At 32.3% G+C, this 16,194-nt stretch overlaps 4 protein-coding genes across 4 annotated transcripts; 1 reads left to right on the forward strand and 3 right to left on the reverse strand.

Moving 5' to 3' along the window:
• Nucleotides 1-1,005: 1,005 nt before the first annotated feature.
• Nucleotides 1,006-2,553, reverse strand: LOC115243403 (protein mago nashi homolog). Its single transcript, XM_029820362.1, has 2 exons — nucleotides 1,971-2,553; nucleotides 1,006-1,144 (listed from the first exon to the last, which is right to left on the reverse strand). Exon 1 carries the CDS (start codon nucleotides 2,442-2,444, stop codon nucleotides 2,004-2,006), a length of 441 nt encoding a protein of 146 aa, XP_029676222.1. The 5' UTR covers nucleotides 2,445-2,553; the 3' UTR covers nucleotides 1,006-1,144; nucleotides 1,971-2,003.
• A 157-nt stretch (nucleotides 2,554-2,710) lies between these two features.
• Nucleotides 2,711-7,423, forward strand: LOC115243405. The gene is given in 11 exon segments (XM_029820364.1): nucleotides 2,711-4,332; nucleotides 4,455-4,845; nucleotides 4,931-5,094; nucleotides 5,182-5,323; nucleotides 5,525-5,667; nucleotides 5,819-6,009; nucleotides 6,012-6,055; nucleotides 6,141-6,304; nucleotides 6,392-6,533; nucleotides 6,735-6,877; nucleotides 7,029-7,423. Coding segments are annotated over 11 exon segments (2,886 nt in total). The 5' UTR covers nucleotides 2,711-3,189; the 3' UTR covers nucleotides 7,248-7,423.
• A 108-nt stretch (nucleotides 7,424-7,531) lies between these two features.
• Nucleotides 7,532-9,083, reverse strand: LOC115243404 (transcription elongation factor SPT4). Its single transcript, XM_029820363.1, has 4 exons — nucleotides 8,794-9,083; nucleotides 8,563-8,669; nucleotides 8,300-8,355; nucleotides 7,532-7,821 (listed from the first exon to the last, which is right to left on the reverse strand). Exons 1-4 carry the CDS (start codon nucleotides 8,854-8,856, stop codon nucleotides 7,703-7,705), a joined length of 345 nt encoding a protein of 114 aa, XP_029676223.1. The 5' UTR covers nucleotides 8,857-9,083; the 3' UTR covers nucleotides 7,532-7,702.
• Nucleotides 9,084-12,368: 3,285 nt separating this feature from the next.
• Nucleotides 12,369-14,154, reverse strand: LOC115243472 (smoothelin-like protein 2). Its single transcript, XM_029820520.1, has 4 exons — nucleotides 13,799-14,154; nucleotides 13,501-13,624; nucleotides 13,177-13,328; nucleotides 12,369-13,040 (listed from the first exon to the last, which is right to left on the reverse strand). Exons 1-4 carry the CDS (start codon nucleotides 13,894-13,896, stop codon nucleotides 12,917-12,919), a joined length of 498 nt encoding a protein of 165 aa, XP_029676380.1. The 5' UTR covers nucleotides 13,897-14,154; the 3' UTR covers nucleotides 12,369-12,916.
• Nucleotides 14,155-16,194: the final 2,040 nt, after the last annotated feature.

Consider the following 16,194-nt stretch of genomic DNA (forward strand, 5'->3'; position numbering starts at 1 on the left):
AATATATATATATATAGAGTAATGTAAGAAATGGATATATTTTATCGTGTTATTTTTATCCATTCCTTTATTTTTTAAAATTTATATTTAATAAAGTAAAAAAGATTTTTTAAAAGATTTTAAAAACATTTTTAAAAAGATATTACATGCACATTTGGAAACACAATAATTTTAAATCAAACTTATGAAAATCTAGTTTAGAGAAATTATATATATATATATATATTTGTAGAATATATAATTGTGTATATATGCTAATAATTGTTACTATAAGTAATATTTAACTGTTTGCAAATGTGGTAAGATATGTATATGTACACACGTTACATTTAAAAAAATTGTTACAGATAACTATTATAACTTTTTGTGTTGTTAATTGTATACTTTTTATATAAAGATGCATTATAAATATTGCATATTAAAAATTTACGATTAGATTTATATACGTATATACATAACATATAAAAATATATATAAAAATTAAATTATACTCTTTAACATATTATTCGAAGGGAGAAATTAATAAGTTTATATAGAATATCCGAAAACTTTTGTGTCTATCCTACACAAAACATGTGAGTTATAACATATAAAATGTATTGTTAAATGTTATTATAAAAATGGAAATATAATAATATATCAATATTCCAATATTGTATATAGAGAATTATTAAATTAATATCTAACTTGTACAGTTCAAATTCTTTTGAAGACATTTTCATGAAAGATTCTGAATTCAAAGAAAACTTATACACAAATAGAAGTTACAGAGATATTATCGTGATGATTCATCACTTGTGCTCTCTTCTTTTGGAACATATTTCTCTTTGCATCTATGAAATATATATGTACGACTTAAACTGTTATCAGCATCATTATCATTTAATATATTTCGATATGTAAACACCTTGCCTTTGCAATATCTACAAGTACTATTTGAAGGATGTGATTCATTTTTATAATGCTTTTGTATAGCGGTTGTGTTTGGCTCAATCTTACTCTTGCAGTCGTCACAATAAACATAATAATCCTTTGGACGAAATCTTTCGTGAATGGAGTCAGTTTGGGTTCTATGATCTTGATCGCTGATGTTTTCATTGTTTAGTGTATCCTGTTCAGCAGACATTTTACAGCTGTCTTGTATCTGCAATTAAGATTGCTTGAAATTAATGAAATGTGTCTATATATTCCATTTTCTGTAATATTTAAAATTTATTATTCTCAATATGAAAGAAATTTATCTCGAAGAGATAATTTTTTAGAAGAGTGCTTTGAGCTTTCTCGGAGCAACACACATTTATTATTATATTTTTCATAAAAATTTGAAAATATCTGTATGAAAGATTATAATCGAATAATGACATATGACATGACGCAATGCATTGTTATCACGTGCTAAAACACAGCATATACGCGTGCAATTATCATTCTTTTATCTCAATATATATATGTATATATAGTAAATATTCTCTGATAAAAAGATTCTCTTATCTCACCTTTGTGTATAATATGTCAATATATATATATCCATTTACCGATTGCTTTAGCGGGAAACGAATGTACGTTATGCTAGCGTCAGACTGTGCACGTATTCGCGATTCGTTTATAATTTGCTAACAAGGTGGATAAAAGATTCATCAAATTCGACCAATCAGATTTCTTTATACTATTCACGAATAATTTAGCGTTAGTATCAACATTCTTCTCGTAGAGATTTATTCTTTGTAGCTGAACTTTTTCCTCTCTCTTTCCAATGTCTAAATATATATCTATTTCGCTTCATTCCGTTCCAGTTTACCATAAAAATCTAAGAGGTTAGATCAGATCACTAATATATTCGCAAATTATTATCGCAATTTAATTTCTCTCGCAAATGCTCCTCACTGATGCTCGCATAAATAAAGAAAAAAAAAAAACAGCTGAATATATAAATAACGTTATATTTTATTAGAACATAGAAGAGTTATTACAATATTATCTGGACGTAATACAGGATCGGGGGCTTATATGGGCTTGATCTTGAAGTGTAGTCCTATTAGAGAGAAGACCAAACATTTGAGATCCTGTACAAGATAGTAGAAGCAACGCAATCCCTCCGGGTCACGTGACTGATTGACGTCCAGGAGGGAGCCGGTCTTGGACGTGGTGAACGATATGTGCTCGTCACCGATTACGATTTCCAATTCTTGCCGACCGACGCGGTCCGGCTGCGGCCACAGCGAGTCGTCCTCCTGCATGATCTCGGAATCCTGGATGATTCGCTTTAGCTCCTCCATCACGCACTGGTGTACGTACGCCTCTTTGCGGATCATCGTGTCGTTCTTGTAATTGGAGTTGTTCGCGTATCGCAGCTTACCATCGGGCCGGAACTCGAATTCCAAAAACTCGTGCCCGAACTTGCCCTTGTGACCGACGTAATAGCGTATGTAAAAGTCCGTCGACATCCTGGTTACGATTATTTAGCTTCAGGTAACGACGCTCTCTTAGCGCGAAATGCTCGGATTGTCGATGACGTCTGCCATAACCAAACATCAAATCAGTTTGTATTTATATCGTTCAATGGCGTCGATGCCATCGACGCGATCAACGATTGGTTGGTCGAAATAAACATGGCGATCGAACGACGGTATTCTATTGGCTACACCATATTGTTGAACCAATTCGTTGCATCGAAGCGTGATTGGTTGTCTCTTATCTTTTACGTTTCGGTTTACCTATTTTTGAGCGTTTGACAGATGCGAAAGATTAAATTTAAGGTTGAAAGATAAATGACGGATTACAATGTTTAATTAATCAATAAAAATATAGTTTAACTTTTTTAAATAATCTATGTGATGGTGATGAACGAACATTCAAATATAATCTGACAAATGTCTAACCCTAATCTAAGGATAGGGGGGGGACAGGAAAAATTGACGTCATCATGTCAGATGTCAGTTGACGTAAAAGTGAACTGTGTACGCTTCCCGTTTACGTGAACGTCACTCCGTAGAAAAATGAGATATTTGCATTTTAGATATTCCTGCAATCGGTGTTGAAGGACATTTGATGACTTGTTTTCGCGATGTTAATGTACGCATCAAGCTAGCAACTGAAGTAGAATGAACTCTCACAAGAGCTCGATGAGTTTACGTTATTTGCGACGTTCGTAGCGACGAGATTCGCCAATTTGATCCTCGTCCAGCAAACATGAATAAGGGCCACGCGAAGAGACTGAACCAGCTGCCGAGTTGGCTATGGACCAATTCGACCACCTTGCCGCCGGTTTACAAGATGGTATGGGAGGCAGTACGGGATGATCGAGTCAGGTCGAACGGCATGCAGACTGAGCTGCTCGTCGACACAAATAAGGTATTTCCGCTGCTGCTCACCAGCCAGTTGCCCACGGAGGTACTCGGTCACATATGGAGTTTAGCTAACCAGAAGTACGCAGGACAGCTGACCGAACAAGAATTGTACGTCGTCCTGGCCCTCGTCGCTGCTGCACAGACTTCTTACACCTTCAATAGTCTGGATATATTGCATTTACTTCCCTTCCCGCCAACGCCGTACTTAAACATAGATTGTTTGATGAATCTGCAACCTACTGCGCAAACAAATATGCAGAAATTTCACTATGGTAACGAGGAGTTTAATGTCAATAATATAACTGTAGAGGGAAAATATATCCCTGATGTTAAAGGAAAAGTTAAAGTTAGATCTCACATGAACACAATGCCTGATGCGAATTTACCCTTCTCGAACAATACGTCTGGAAAATTATTATGTTCCGATAGCAAGACTCTAATATCTGGCGCAACCGCAAATAGTTTCAATAATATGTTAAAAGAAATAAAACAAACTCCACGTGTTCAAACCGATGTTCCACCTGCATCGTCCTTCGATGAGTCCTGCGATGACTTTACCGAATTTCAGAGCGCACCGATTTCTAACGTCTCCACTGCATCGATCTGGGATAGTAAACAAGGTTCTGCAATCGGCAGCAGACTTGCTAATCATAATCTAGGAGTAAAGAAAACAGTCGACAAAGTCAAGAAAGCCACCACTGGAACAAAAACTGTACATATTAATACTCAGATTCGTACGTCTGCACCTGCAAGTTTACCATATCAAAGTAAAGATCAGTCCACAATAGAAGCCCCATTGGATTTATTTTCTAAATGCGGAGTAAAGAATCAATCAAAAACAGTAATACTCAAAGACACTGTGATCAGAAATAACGATTTGCCTAAAGATTACAATGACAGTTTTAGCAATCTGGCAAGTGTAATAGAACCTGTATCTCTTAGCAACGATAAAGAGATATCGCCTAAAGCGGAGTTAACACCAAAGGTAAATAAATGTGTCAATTGTATATAATTGTTGCACAAGTACATCTTTGTATATTTATATAAGTTGAAAGTTAATATATATTTTTCGCTGATATATATATATATATATAAATTTATCTGTAGGCTGTCACAGTAGATATGTCTAATTCTGTTCAACAAGATTTAATGAGCTTGCAACAAATCGAAGATAAATACAGCGCATTGCGTGCATTAGTTCAGGAAACGTCTGTCGTGAATGATGTAAATTTAGATTTAACTGTTAATAATCAATCGGGCGACGAGTTCGGAGAATTTATGTCTGCGGAACAATCATCTGCTAATCATCCTACGATCATATCAGATGCTTCGGATACTGAAAGCTTTAGTAATATATTTGCAGATTTTGAGTTTAGTAAAGTGCACTCTAATGTTGACAACAATAATTTGGCAGATCTGAACTTTATATCCGAAGTATCTGAGTCGTTTAATAATTTAAAACTCGATGATGGAATTGAAGCACAATTGGTAGAGTCAGGTTAGTGCATTTTAGCAACACATGCTGGAATTTTATTTTCGCTTGCATTTTATTTCTTTTAAATCAAGTAGTATATTATTCTTAGGAAAGAATATTCAGAAAGAGGATGCTATTTCGATAAATAGTGTAGAGTTGATTAGTGGTCCATCAGAAGCACTGCCACGATCAGGATCTGTGCCTAGCTTAGATCTTAAATCATTTTTACCTTCAAACGTAGAGGAAGATCAAGTTGTAGAAACTTCACAGCAGGTATACATGTAATAGAAATATCAAAATGTTAATATGTAGAAGGAATATTGATTTTATCATATCTTATCAAGCACTTCTCTATTACAGACTATGTATTGGGAATGGAAACAATATATGGAAAGTTGTGTTTTATTGTTACAAGTTGCAGCCAATATATTTACCAATATAACATCAGAATTAGTTTTGCAGGAAGTTTTAAATTCAGCTCAAGGATACAGCTTTCTCTGCCGTAGGTGTTTTCTGAACATCCCATATAAATAAATATTTGCGTATAAAATATTGGGCATTATATCAAATCATTTTTATAATTAAAAATAAAGTATTCATATCGATTTCAATCTTTAAAAATATACAATACATCACTATCTGTTCACATATACATAAGATGTATAATATGTAAAATTATATATACAATATTTTTTGTTTTTAGAATTAGCTGAAGTTGCAGCTGTTTGTAGACGTGTTAATTTTTCATACAAAGAGTTAGACATAAACATTATTGGATTTGATGATCTTTTAATGGATATTGATCGGATTTGGGCTGAAATGGAACCTTTTTATGCTAATATACCAGTAAGTATAGAGTATAGATTATATGGATGTTAATGTTTGTGTACTTATACTTTATATATTTTTTTTTGTCCTTAAATACCTACATTTATCTTTGTGCAAAGAGATTCTATTATTATAATATAGAATATGCATTTGTACCAATATATTACAGATTGTCACTGAACTACCAGCTTGGCCGTTACATCAGGGAGAATGTGTGTCTTGTTCTCTATGTTTAACAGTTATTACGAGTGGTCGAGTTGTTTATAATGATAATAATTATCACGTAACATGCGCAAATTTGTGGCTTAATTGCGTAAACAATCAATTGCCGGTAATGCGATACTCTTTACTTTATCAACCAATTTAAAACTCGATGATGGAATTGAAGCACAATTGGTAGAGTCAGGTTAGTGCATTTTAGCAACACATGCTGGAATTTTATTTTCGCTTGCATTTTATTTCTTTTAAATCAAGTAGTATATTATTCTTAGGAAAGAATATTCAGAAAGAGGATGCTATTTCGATAAATAGTGTAGAGTTGATTAGTGGTCCATCAGAAGCACTGCCACGATCAGGATCTGTGCCTAGCTTAGATCTTAAATCATTTTTACCTTCAAACGTAGAGGAAGATCAAGTTGTAGAAACTTCACAGCAGGTATACATGTAATAGAAATATCAAAATGTTAATATGTAGAAGGAATATTGATTTTATCATATCTTATCAAGCACTTCTCTATTACAGACTATGTATTGGGAATGGAAACAATATATGGAAAGTTGTGTTTTATTGTTACAAGTTGCAGCCAATATATTTACCAATATAACATCAGAATTAGTTTTGCAGGAAGTTTTAAATTCAGCTCAAGGATACAGCTTTCTCTGCCGTAGGTGTTTTCTGAACATCCCATATAAATAAATATTTGCGTATAAAATATTGGGCATTATATCAAATCATTTTTATAATTAAAAATAAAGTATTCATATCGATTTCAATCTTTAAAAATATACAATACATCACTATCTGTTCACATATACATAAGATGTATAATATGTAAAATTATATATACAATATTTTTTGTTTTTAGAATTAGCTGAAGTTGCAGCTGTTTGTAGACGTGTTAATTTTTCATACAAAGAGTTAGACATAAACATTATTGGATTTGATGATCTTTTAATGGATATTGATCGGATTTGGGCTGAAATGGAACCTTTTTATGCTAATATACCAGTAAGTATAGAGTATAGATTATATGGATGTTAATGTTTGTGTACTTATACTTTATATATTTTTTTTTGTCCTTAAATACCTACATTTATCTTTGTGCAAAGAGATTCTATTATTATAATATAGAATATGCATTTGTACCAATATATTACAGATTGTCACTGAACTACCAGCTTGGCCGTTACATCAGGGAGAATGTGTGTCTTGTTCTCTATGTTTAACAGTTATTACGAGTGGTCGAGTTGTTTATAATGATAATAATTATCACGTAACATGCGCAAATTTGTGGCTTAATTGCGTAAACAATCAATTGCCGGTAATGCGATACTCTTTACTTTATCAACCAAATATATGTCCAGGAAGCCACATTTAAATGCCAATCTGCATACAGTTTCAACGTTTTCTAATTTAAGAATACACATTTTACATACATATCTCTTATTAATAGAATTCGTAAATTCGATTGAAGTATTAATATTAAAAATAATCTCTAAAAGTAGTTCTGATAAAATTTTCATTAATCTAGTGAAATCATCTATATGTACATAAGTAAAAAAAAAATGCAAATTTCATGTTTATGTCAATTATTTATTAAGTTCTTATACTTTATAAATTCTTAATAACATGCATATAATAATATATAAAAATGTGGAAGTATTTATATTTATAGTATGCAAATTTATTTATATATTTATTTTAACATAATGAATAATGTGATTGCATTTCAAACAATGATGTAATTTTAGTGCAGTATTATAAATTAAAAAAAATTTTTTTTTATATTTACATAGTATAAAAAATTTCTTACAATTATTCTTATGATAAAAATTAACGTTGACTTGTATCGCGTGGCCTATAAACTATTCCTCTGCTTTTCATTTCTCTAATGACACCAGCTGGTAACCGTCCTGATACTGATATAGCATAAACACCCTTGCAGAAACGATCTGAAGCAAACAGAACCTCTGTTAACATTGGCCATAACTAAAATAATTAGACAAGAAGTTTTAATTCCTAAAAAGATATTGTGCATCATTCTATTTAAATACTTCTTGACAGTAAGAAAGTTATATGTATACAGATAAATATGTTCCTCGATAAATAGATCGACATTTGTATGTAAGAATATTATATGTGCATAAATGTATTATACGTTTAAAAGTGAAAAATCTCAGAAATAAATATATTTATTAAAATATCTAGAGAAATATGTATTATAAATAATTTATAAACATATATATATAAGTGAGACTTACGTACATATGTCAGTAATTCTTTATATTACTATATAATTTTGAAATAGAGCTTTTAAAAAAATTTTTTAGATAAAATGAAAAAAAGGTGCAATTATAATTGCAATAAACTGTAGAAGATGTTAGTTATTTAAATAGTATCTTAAATAGTATCATCATTCAAAATACTCACTTATTCTTTGCCATTTGCACACCCAGCTATCTTCTGGACTCATTGCAGCAATCATTCTACAAAACAAATAAAGTATAAACAGATAAAGTAAATAAAATGTGATAAAATTGTCTTCATCTTTTACAATTATATATATTAATCTTCATATTCTTTACTTTAGATATAAAAAATTTATGTTGATATCAAATACCCCCAGAATTATACTACTGTATGCATTTAAAAAATTACTCTTAAACAATTGTATATATATTATTGCGTATTACCCATCAAAGTTGGAACTTGTACAATCGAAAACATTATCCTTATTATTCTTCATACGAAGAAACTCGTCGCAGTTGTCACATCCGTCAAACTCAAATTGATCAAAGGTCTGTTAAAACAAGATGACACACAAATGCAATTATTTCGAAAATGTAAATAAATTCTGTATGTATTGGCTTGTTAAAGAATTGATTATTATTGAAAATGCAACTTAGAATTTATAAGATACATACCTTAACCAACGAACATACCAAACATGCTCTTAATCCACGCAAATCTTTCGGCACAGTCTCCATGGACAATTATTCTTACAACGTAATATAATATAAATAATTTTTTTGCGATTATTTACAAATGTAAGGGAACTTGATTCCTTAGTTCAAACTGTTTCGTGATTACATACACATTCGAGTAACGAAATTTTCCTGAAATATACAATATATAAAACGCATAGACGAGAATGACAGGTTTGGTTAGATTACGTTAGGTTGGAATAGAATTATGACTCTTGCATGCTGCGTTCCTTTTCACGCATTGAGCGCATAGATCGCCTGGAAATCTATAAAGCCCGTTCTACATTGATCGCATGTCGCCAGTCGCAAGCAAATCGACCAATCACAGTCGATTATTCCGTCGAATATTCGACTGTGATTGGTCGATTTGCTTGCGACTGGCAACATGCGATCAATGTAGAACGGGCTTAATATATGTTACGTGAACTATAGATTTCCATGCGATCTATGCGCTCAATGCGTGAAACGGAACGCAGCCCATATAGACGCGACAATGTGGCAGGAAATGACGTGTAGTCAATCATCTCCCGCATGTTTGATTATTTCCGGAAAAGTATCAAGCTGATTGGCCCTCGTTGAGGAACTACTGTTCTTTTTGGCGCGTTCCGTTTGATGCTACAAAAGTTTCGAAGCAGTCTCTAATTGACCAATCAGAGACTAAGTGCCGGTCTACAATAGGTGATTTAAGCCCTAAGCCTTAAGAAATTGACCAATCACAGTCAAGTATGAGGAGAATACTCAACTGTGATTAGTCAATTTCTTAAGGCTTAGGGCTTAAATCACTTATTGTAGACCGGCACTAAAGAGACTCTCGTTCTGATTGGTCAATCAAATTCGAAACTGTTGTAGCGTCGAACTGTTGTGGCGTCAAACTGTCGTGGTGCGGATCGACAGATTGCAAGTATTGAAATATCATTTATATATTAATAGATGTATATTCATTATTCATTTGTATTGCCATATTTCCAGTGTTACGGAACGCCGTCTCTTTACGTGCATGCAAAAGTAAATAACAAAGGTACGATTTGTTTATTTGCATTTCATTTTCTGCACTTATACAGATGAGCTTTATGAATATACATAACTTTTTAATTTTTGGATATGATATATTTAAAAATTGGTAATAGCATGAAAATCAAGTCTAAAAAAACTTTGAAAATTGTCGCTTATGTGATTTTTTATATAATTGAGTTGAATTAATTTTATGCAACATTATTATAACTGAATTTGCGAAAAACCAGTATTTTATAAATACTAAAATTATAAATGATTCTGTGTCTCTTCCTAAACATTAATAAAATACACAACTTAATCTTCTATTGTAATATGTTTATATTTTATACATTATATTTTAATGTCTAAAAAGACATTACTCTATAAGTATCAAAACGCAAATTTATCAATTTATTAATAGGCGATTGTTACGTCCTGGTGACTCCACGATTCCTTCCTTCCACGAAGTTGTAATAAACATTAATTTATAAAAAAAAATTTACTTATTGTAATAACAATGTGACATGCATATAAAATTCGGAATCGATGTTAAAACAGAAATCGATAATCAATTAGCAGTCCTTATTTCTTTATTCTATGTGGTTCCATTTAGAGGACGGTTTCATTCTCCACCAGTAAGAGACCAATATTCTGCTCTAATGGCACCGGTCAGACAGACCATTCCCTCCACAATTACTCCCTCCTCCTATCCTTGTCTCCCCTCTCTACAATTCCTTTTTTATCTCTTTCCACAAAGAGGTATAATGGTGGGATGGGACACAAGCGGGATCAAACCTGGAACCTGACGATTGTCAGCCCGCGATTCAACGCTCTGCGCCACTCATCGCCCCATTCATTGTGTTATCATAAACACTTTTATTATTGCAAAAGTGTCATTATTAACACTTTTAAAAATATTTAACACTTATATTATTAGACTATTTGAACTAATTGATTTATATTTGCAGGAGGTAGGCAAAAAAAAAGACTATTCTTTTATTAAAAATATGTGGTTATTATTTTTTTTATTGCAATTATTATATTATTTTTATTACTGTTGTTACTATATGTTAGGCTATCCATGGAAGAAAAATCTTATCGCGATAAATCGAGTGAACATTTTCATAAAAGAAGCTATAGAGATAGGTCTAGACAGCGAATGGATGTAGCACCACATTATAGCAAACCACCAATAAATGTGCCAACAAATATGTTTACCAGTTATGTACGTGAGTTATGTAAATCCATATAAATCTAATTTCCGATTTAACGAATCTTTATGTAGACAAATTTCTATAATCTCCTAATTCGACTTGTAATTTATTTATTTCTCAATAACTTTTAGAATCTTCCTCCGAGACCATTTGTAGTGAGACCTATGGTTCCATTTAGAGGACGGTTTCATCCTCCATCAGTAAGAGGCCAATATTCTGCTCTAATGGCACCGGTCAGATCATTCCCTCCACAATTTATTCCGGATATCTACAGTTTTATTTTCAAATGAATGATGATAAACATTACAAATTTATATTGTATTATAATTTTTTTTATAGATTATTTTGTATTATCTCTAGTATTTTTATTTATTTCTTAATTTAAATGTAACTTCAGACATTTACAAATTTTCTCTATAATCACTTTATTTTATAAAGTATCAGTAAATGCTTGAATTAGGAAAATGTATATGCATATACAGCCACATATAAAACATACTTTTTAAACAGTATACCAGATTTTAAAGCTTCCGCTCGTTTTCTTTCGTATTCCAATATCTTCTGCCGTTTTAATTTTTCATGCTGCCTATCTTGTTCTTGCTCCCATTGCCATTCAAGTCTACGCTTAGTAAGTCTTCGCTTTTCTTCTTCGGTTGAAATTGAATGAGCGTCTTTATTCTGAACAGATTTCTTATCTCGTCAAATATTTGATTGTTGATTCATTTTGAAAATATGCAAATATGCAGATGTAAATCAAAATCTATTGCTAAAACCATAATAAATAGAAATTTTAATTTTTTTATAATAAAGTGAATGTTTCTAGAAATCTTCATTATGATTAATATAAGCCTTGCGATTAATAGATTAAAAAAACAAGGTAGCTTACATTTGAAGCTTAAAACTTTTTCTTTGTGAATTAATTTCTATATTGAATATATATATATATATAATGAATGTGATATTTTTTACAAAGTAGTTAAGACAATAATAATAAACCATCTGTAAACTCATCAGCCCAAAAGATAGAACTGATAAAAAAAGGCCAATATATTAACTCTTTGAGAACGGCAGACATATATATGTTTCGAAATTTTTTTCGGAAGACAGTAAATACATATATATAAGTTTCTATATTTTATAGTTTTTTTTAATAGTTTTTCATTTTTCCGGCAAGAATTAATATGACTAATCTCGTTATCAGTAAATAATCCATTTTAATTGGCGAATAATTTTCTTAATATATTCTCGTTCTAAAGAAATATATATCAATATATATCACAAAGGACAAAAAAAGAAAACAAGGAGACATTTTTCTCGTATCACATATTTATTTGAGAAATCTCTTTGGTACTCTCTCAAGACATTTTTATTAGTTTTTTATAATATCGATGGCTAACGCCATTTGGCAGCGATTGACTGTGTTTCGCTTACACGTGTGCATGATATCACCGTGTATTTTCGCGGAAATCATTAGCTGCTGCGTTGACATCGGTAGAAAGTTGTTACGCGTTAGTAAGGCTGTGCCAAGAAAATATGCGAAATATGAAAATATAAGACGCGTACGAGTACATAGCTTCTCGGGCAGTCGCGATATTTGATTCATCATTATTATCATTATTATCATTGGAAGACATTGTCATTGAATCTGAAATTCTACGCTTACTACCTTAGATTTGATTCGCATGTGGTCGCAGGAACATCAATTTTATCATATAAAAGAAAAAAAGAAAAATGGTTCTCTCTTCAAACCACATACGAATTAAATGGATAACATTGTTCTACAAAAATAGCGGTCACATGTTCTATCTTGATATTAAATGGAATTGTGCTGTGCTGCTGCTGCTGCGTTTTTAAAGTTAGTCCTCATCTTTAAAGCGACGATAGATGGACTGAACGTATGTGAAGACGCACTTCCAATCCGGTCGTTGCATCATCACCATATCTTCGACGTCAAGTAATGGCGCGATTCCAGCGACTTCGCTGCAAAAGAAAAAAGACAAGAGTTCTTGGCAAATTAAAAACAAAATATTGCTTAATTAATATTGATTAAATTTTTTAGACAAAAATAACGACGTTGATATCGAAACTCGGAGAAAAATCCGAAATTATTTCTTACTCGGCCTTTGTGAAAGCGAGTTCAAAGTTTTTCCTGCGATTCTCCGGACGTAGAGAATTGTAATCGAAAGCGTCCGGTCTAAAGTGATGAATTAACGCGCAGAATGCTAAACCGTTATTCCAGCTTGTTGAAAAGTTATCGAGCTGCACATTCTGAAACAGAAAAAAGAAATTACATGAATATATATAATTCAATAACGCATTAATTTTTCAGAGCGCACGTTTTCTCTTAATGATATGTCGCTTATATAAAGTCGATGTTATAGGGAGTATTTGTATATCGGTTCAATGAATATCTTACACATATAATAAGATGTATATTCACCTCGTACTCTTTGGTTTTCGACCGACACCACGCCAACAGTCGCTCTTTAATTTGCACAGCATTGTCTCGTACAGTTGGTTCGGTAAATTTGAATCGAAATTCTGTCGCCGGTGATTTTACAGGACTAAATGAAAGAATTACAATAAGATGAGAGACAAATATATATATAAATTAATAAAATTAGAACGTCTTTTTTTCCAAATTACTTTATCAACCATATATTTGTCTCCTTGATAATTTCTGTCATATTGAATCATCCGTGTAATTGTTAATTATATATTTTACTGTTTATTCTCACCTTGGCGATAAAGAGGCGCTGTTCTGCCTATCGAGCTGACGAAACTTGGCGAACGGCGACAGTGGTTTTTTCGGGACTGAAAAATGAATGGAATACATTGTAAAACTACATCGAGGAGCTTTAAAAGCGCAAGATATGTTAGACTTGTGCCGAGATGCATACTAAAATTTGATCGAGATGTTAATCTCTATATCTATTTTAATTGCTATTGTAATTGAATCCTGATACATGTCAAAGACGTAAAAAAAAGTGTAAATTATTAGAAAACTATGGATCTAGCAAAATCTTTCATTTCTCACTCTCGTCGCATGCCTTCAACGCGCGCGGGCGACATGCATTAGTTATCTTACAAACAAATTAAATGACAGTTTAGTACGAAAAAAAAAAAAACAGGTTTGATAATCGTGAAGAACGTATACATGTGCGTCTCTACATGTATAAGTATTAATTTTCTAAAGTATTTCTTAATAACTCTGGCTGATAACGAAAAGTTAACAAAAATCTGGATAAAAGAAACTATTTTTTTACAGACCGGATTACAAAATGGATATAATAACAATATAATAAGAGAATCGATTTTTTTGTCGATCGATGCCACCACATGCACGAGTAGGTAGGTACTCGTACGCGTATACACACGCACACACAACGCACTTGTACCCACGGGGACTTGTCACGAGGTGTGGCGGCAAGCAGGGCGGATTTATTAGTAAAATTTTGCATTTACACAGGAATTTAAATTTTGCTATTTTTTATAATTTGCATAAGAACCCCAAACGAAAAAGAAAAAAATATTTGAGATTTAAGAAATACTTCTATTTTCAAAAAAATCTATAATTCTGTTCTGAGAATTTTTTGACACGTCTATTGGTAAATCTGTTTGGTAATTTAAATTTTGTAAAGTATCATAGAGAGATTGTTATTTTCCTAGTTGGCTTTTAATTTTTATAATAATAAGACATTGGCTCAAATAATAATAATAAATGTAAGCAAATAAAAAGGCAATATGAGCCACAAGTATCACGTTGAGAGATTTATTAATTGTGTGAAGGCAATTGACAAATTTCAAATGGCCACAAAAAAAGGGCGGAAACGTTCGCTTTATTATCATATGTTGTTTAGTATCACTTTGTACCCGTTTTAATTTGAAATTTGTCAATTGCCTTCACACAATTAATAAATCTCTCAACGTGATACTTGTGGCTCATATTGCCTTTTCATTTGCTTACATAGCGTTATTACCATATGTTGTTTAGTATCACTTTGTACCCGTTTTAATTTGAAATTTGTCAATTGCCTTCACACAATTAATAAATCTCTCAACGTGATACTTGTGGCTCATATTGCCTTTTTATTTGCTTACATTTTTAATTTTTAATTACATTTTTCAAATAAATTAGCAGAATAGCTCTTCGAAATATCAAAGTTAAATAAATTTACGCTTCTTTGTGCATGGAAATCGGTGATTTTGTTTGCGCAAACACATAGTAAGATTGTCTCCGTGCTAACTTAATATAAAAAAAGTCTTCTGTAGAGAAATATCCATTCTCAAAGACTTAATTTAATTTAAATGTAATATATTACTACAACGCGAAATATGTATATACGATTGTATTATTGTATAATATGAAATCGTATTATTATGCAATATTGTTCATTACCTTAAATAGTATTACTTGGCAAGCACCAAAAAGTACTTCACAAATATCAAAAATCTTAAATTATACTAGAACTCACAATGTATATGCGTGTGAGTGTACGTGTGTGTAAAGATAAATGTGTTGTAATATTGCGTGTCGTAAAGTATATTGTGTTCAGGTAGTGAAGAATCGTATATCCGGTTTTCACCCCCGAATATCCGTATTCGAGGGACATTTCCGAGAGATTGAGCGTTAATTGAGCCACCACAGCCATCGCTATGCTCCGCTATGTACCAACACTCGGCACTACGATAATGTACACTCTTACACACACTCTATACACAGCAGTGCAAACTGTACGCTACTGCGTAATAAAGGATCAACAAAAATAAGGGCTGTGACTCACTGCTTTATTCAGGGATTGGCATGGATCCTGTAGCGACTCTCAAAGTCCGTTCGCGGGACGTGCGCGTCGCGAGATTTCGAGTTAAAAAAAAATAATAAAAAAATGAGGCACACGCGAAATGCACTCGCGTCAGCGACGTCACGTGCGCCACGCGCGTGACTGTTAAATATGTAGGTTTTATATGCCTCGCGTAGCTATGTAATGCGCATCAAGCACGGATAACGGCGGAATCGATGCGTTGCAGTGCTCTCTCTTTATCTCTCTTTTTCTCTCTTTATTTTTTGCTAGTTAGAGAAGACTTTGTACAACAACTTCGTTACTCGACGCGCTGATATTTCCACACGTGTCAG

The sequence above is a fragment of the Formica exsecta genome, unplaced genomic scaffold (genome assembly GCF_003651465.1).
Source record: "Formica exsecta isolate Colony F162 unplaced genomic scaffold, ASM365146v1 scaffold72, whole genome shotgun sequence".
In the NCBI taxonomy this organism is placed as follows: domain Eukaryota; kingdom Metazoa; phylum Arthropoda; class Insecta; order Hymenoptera; family Formicidae; genus Formica; species Formica exsecta.

Excerpts from the sequence above, each read along its gene's own strand:
- LOC115243404 (XM_029820363.1), bottom strand. The coding sequence starts at position 8,856 with ATGGAGACTGTGCCGAAAGATTTGCGTGGATTAAGAGCATGTTTGGTA. Across the intron at positions 8,670-8,793 it reads TGGTATGTTCGTTGGTTAAG|ACCTTTGATCAATTTGAGTT; the intron begins GTATGTATCTTA and ends TTGTTTTAACAG. Across the intron at positions 7,822-8,299 it reads GTGCAAATGGCAAAGAATAA|ATCGTTTCTGCAAGGGTGTT; the intron begins GTGAGTATTTTG and ends TGTTTGCTTCAG.
- LOC115243403 (XM_029820362.1), bottom strand. The coding sequence starts at position 2,444 with ATGTCGACGGACTTTTACATACGCTATTACGTCGGTCACAAGGGCAAG.
- LOC115243472 (XM_029820520.1), bottom strand. The coding sequence starts at position 13,896 with ATGTATTCCATTCATTTTTCAGTCCCGAAAAAACCACTGTCGCCGTTC. Across the intron at positions 13,625-13,798 it reads AGCGCCTCTTTATCGCCAAG|TCCTGTAAAATCACCGGCGA; the intron begins GTGAGAATAAAC and ends TCTTTCATTTAG. Across the intron at positions 13,329-13,500 it reads CGAAAACCAAAGAGTACGAG|AATGTGCAGCTCGATAACTT; the intron begins GTGAATATACAT and ends TTTCTGTTTCAG.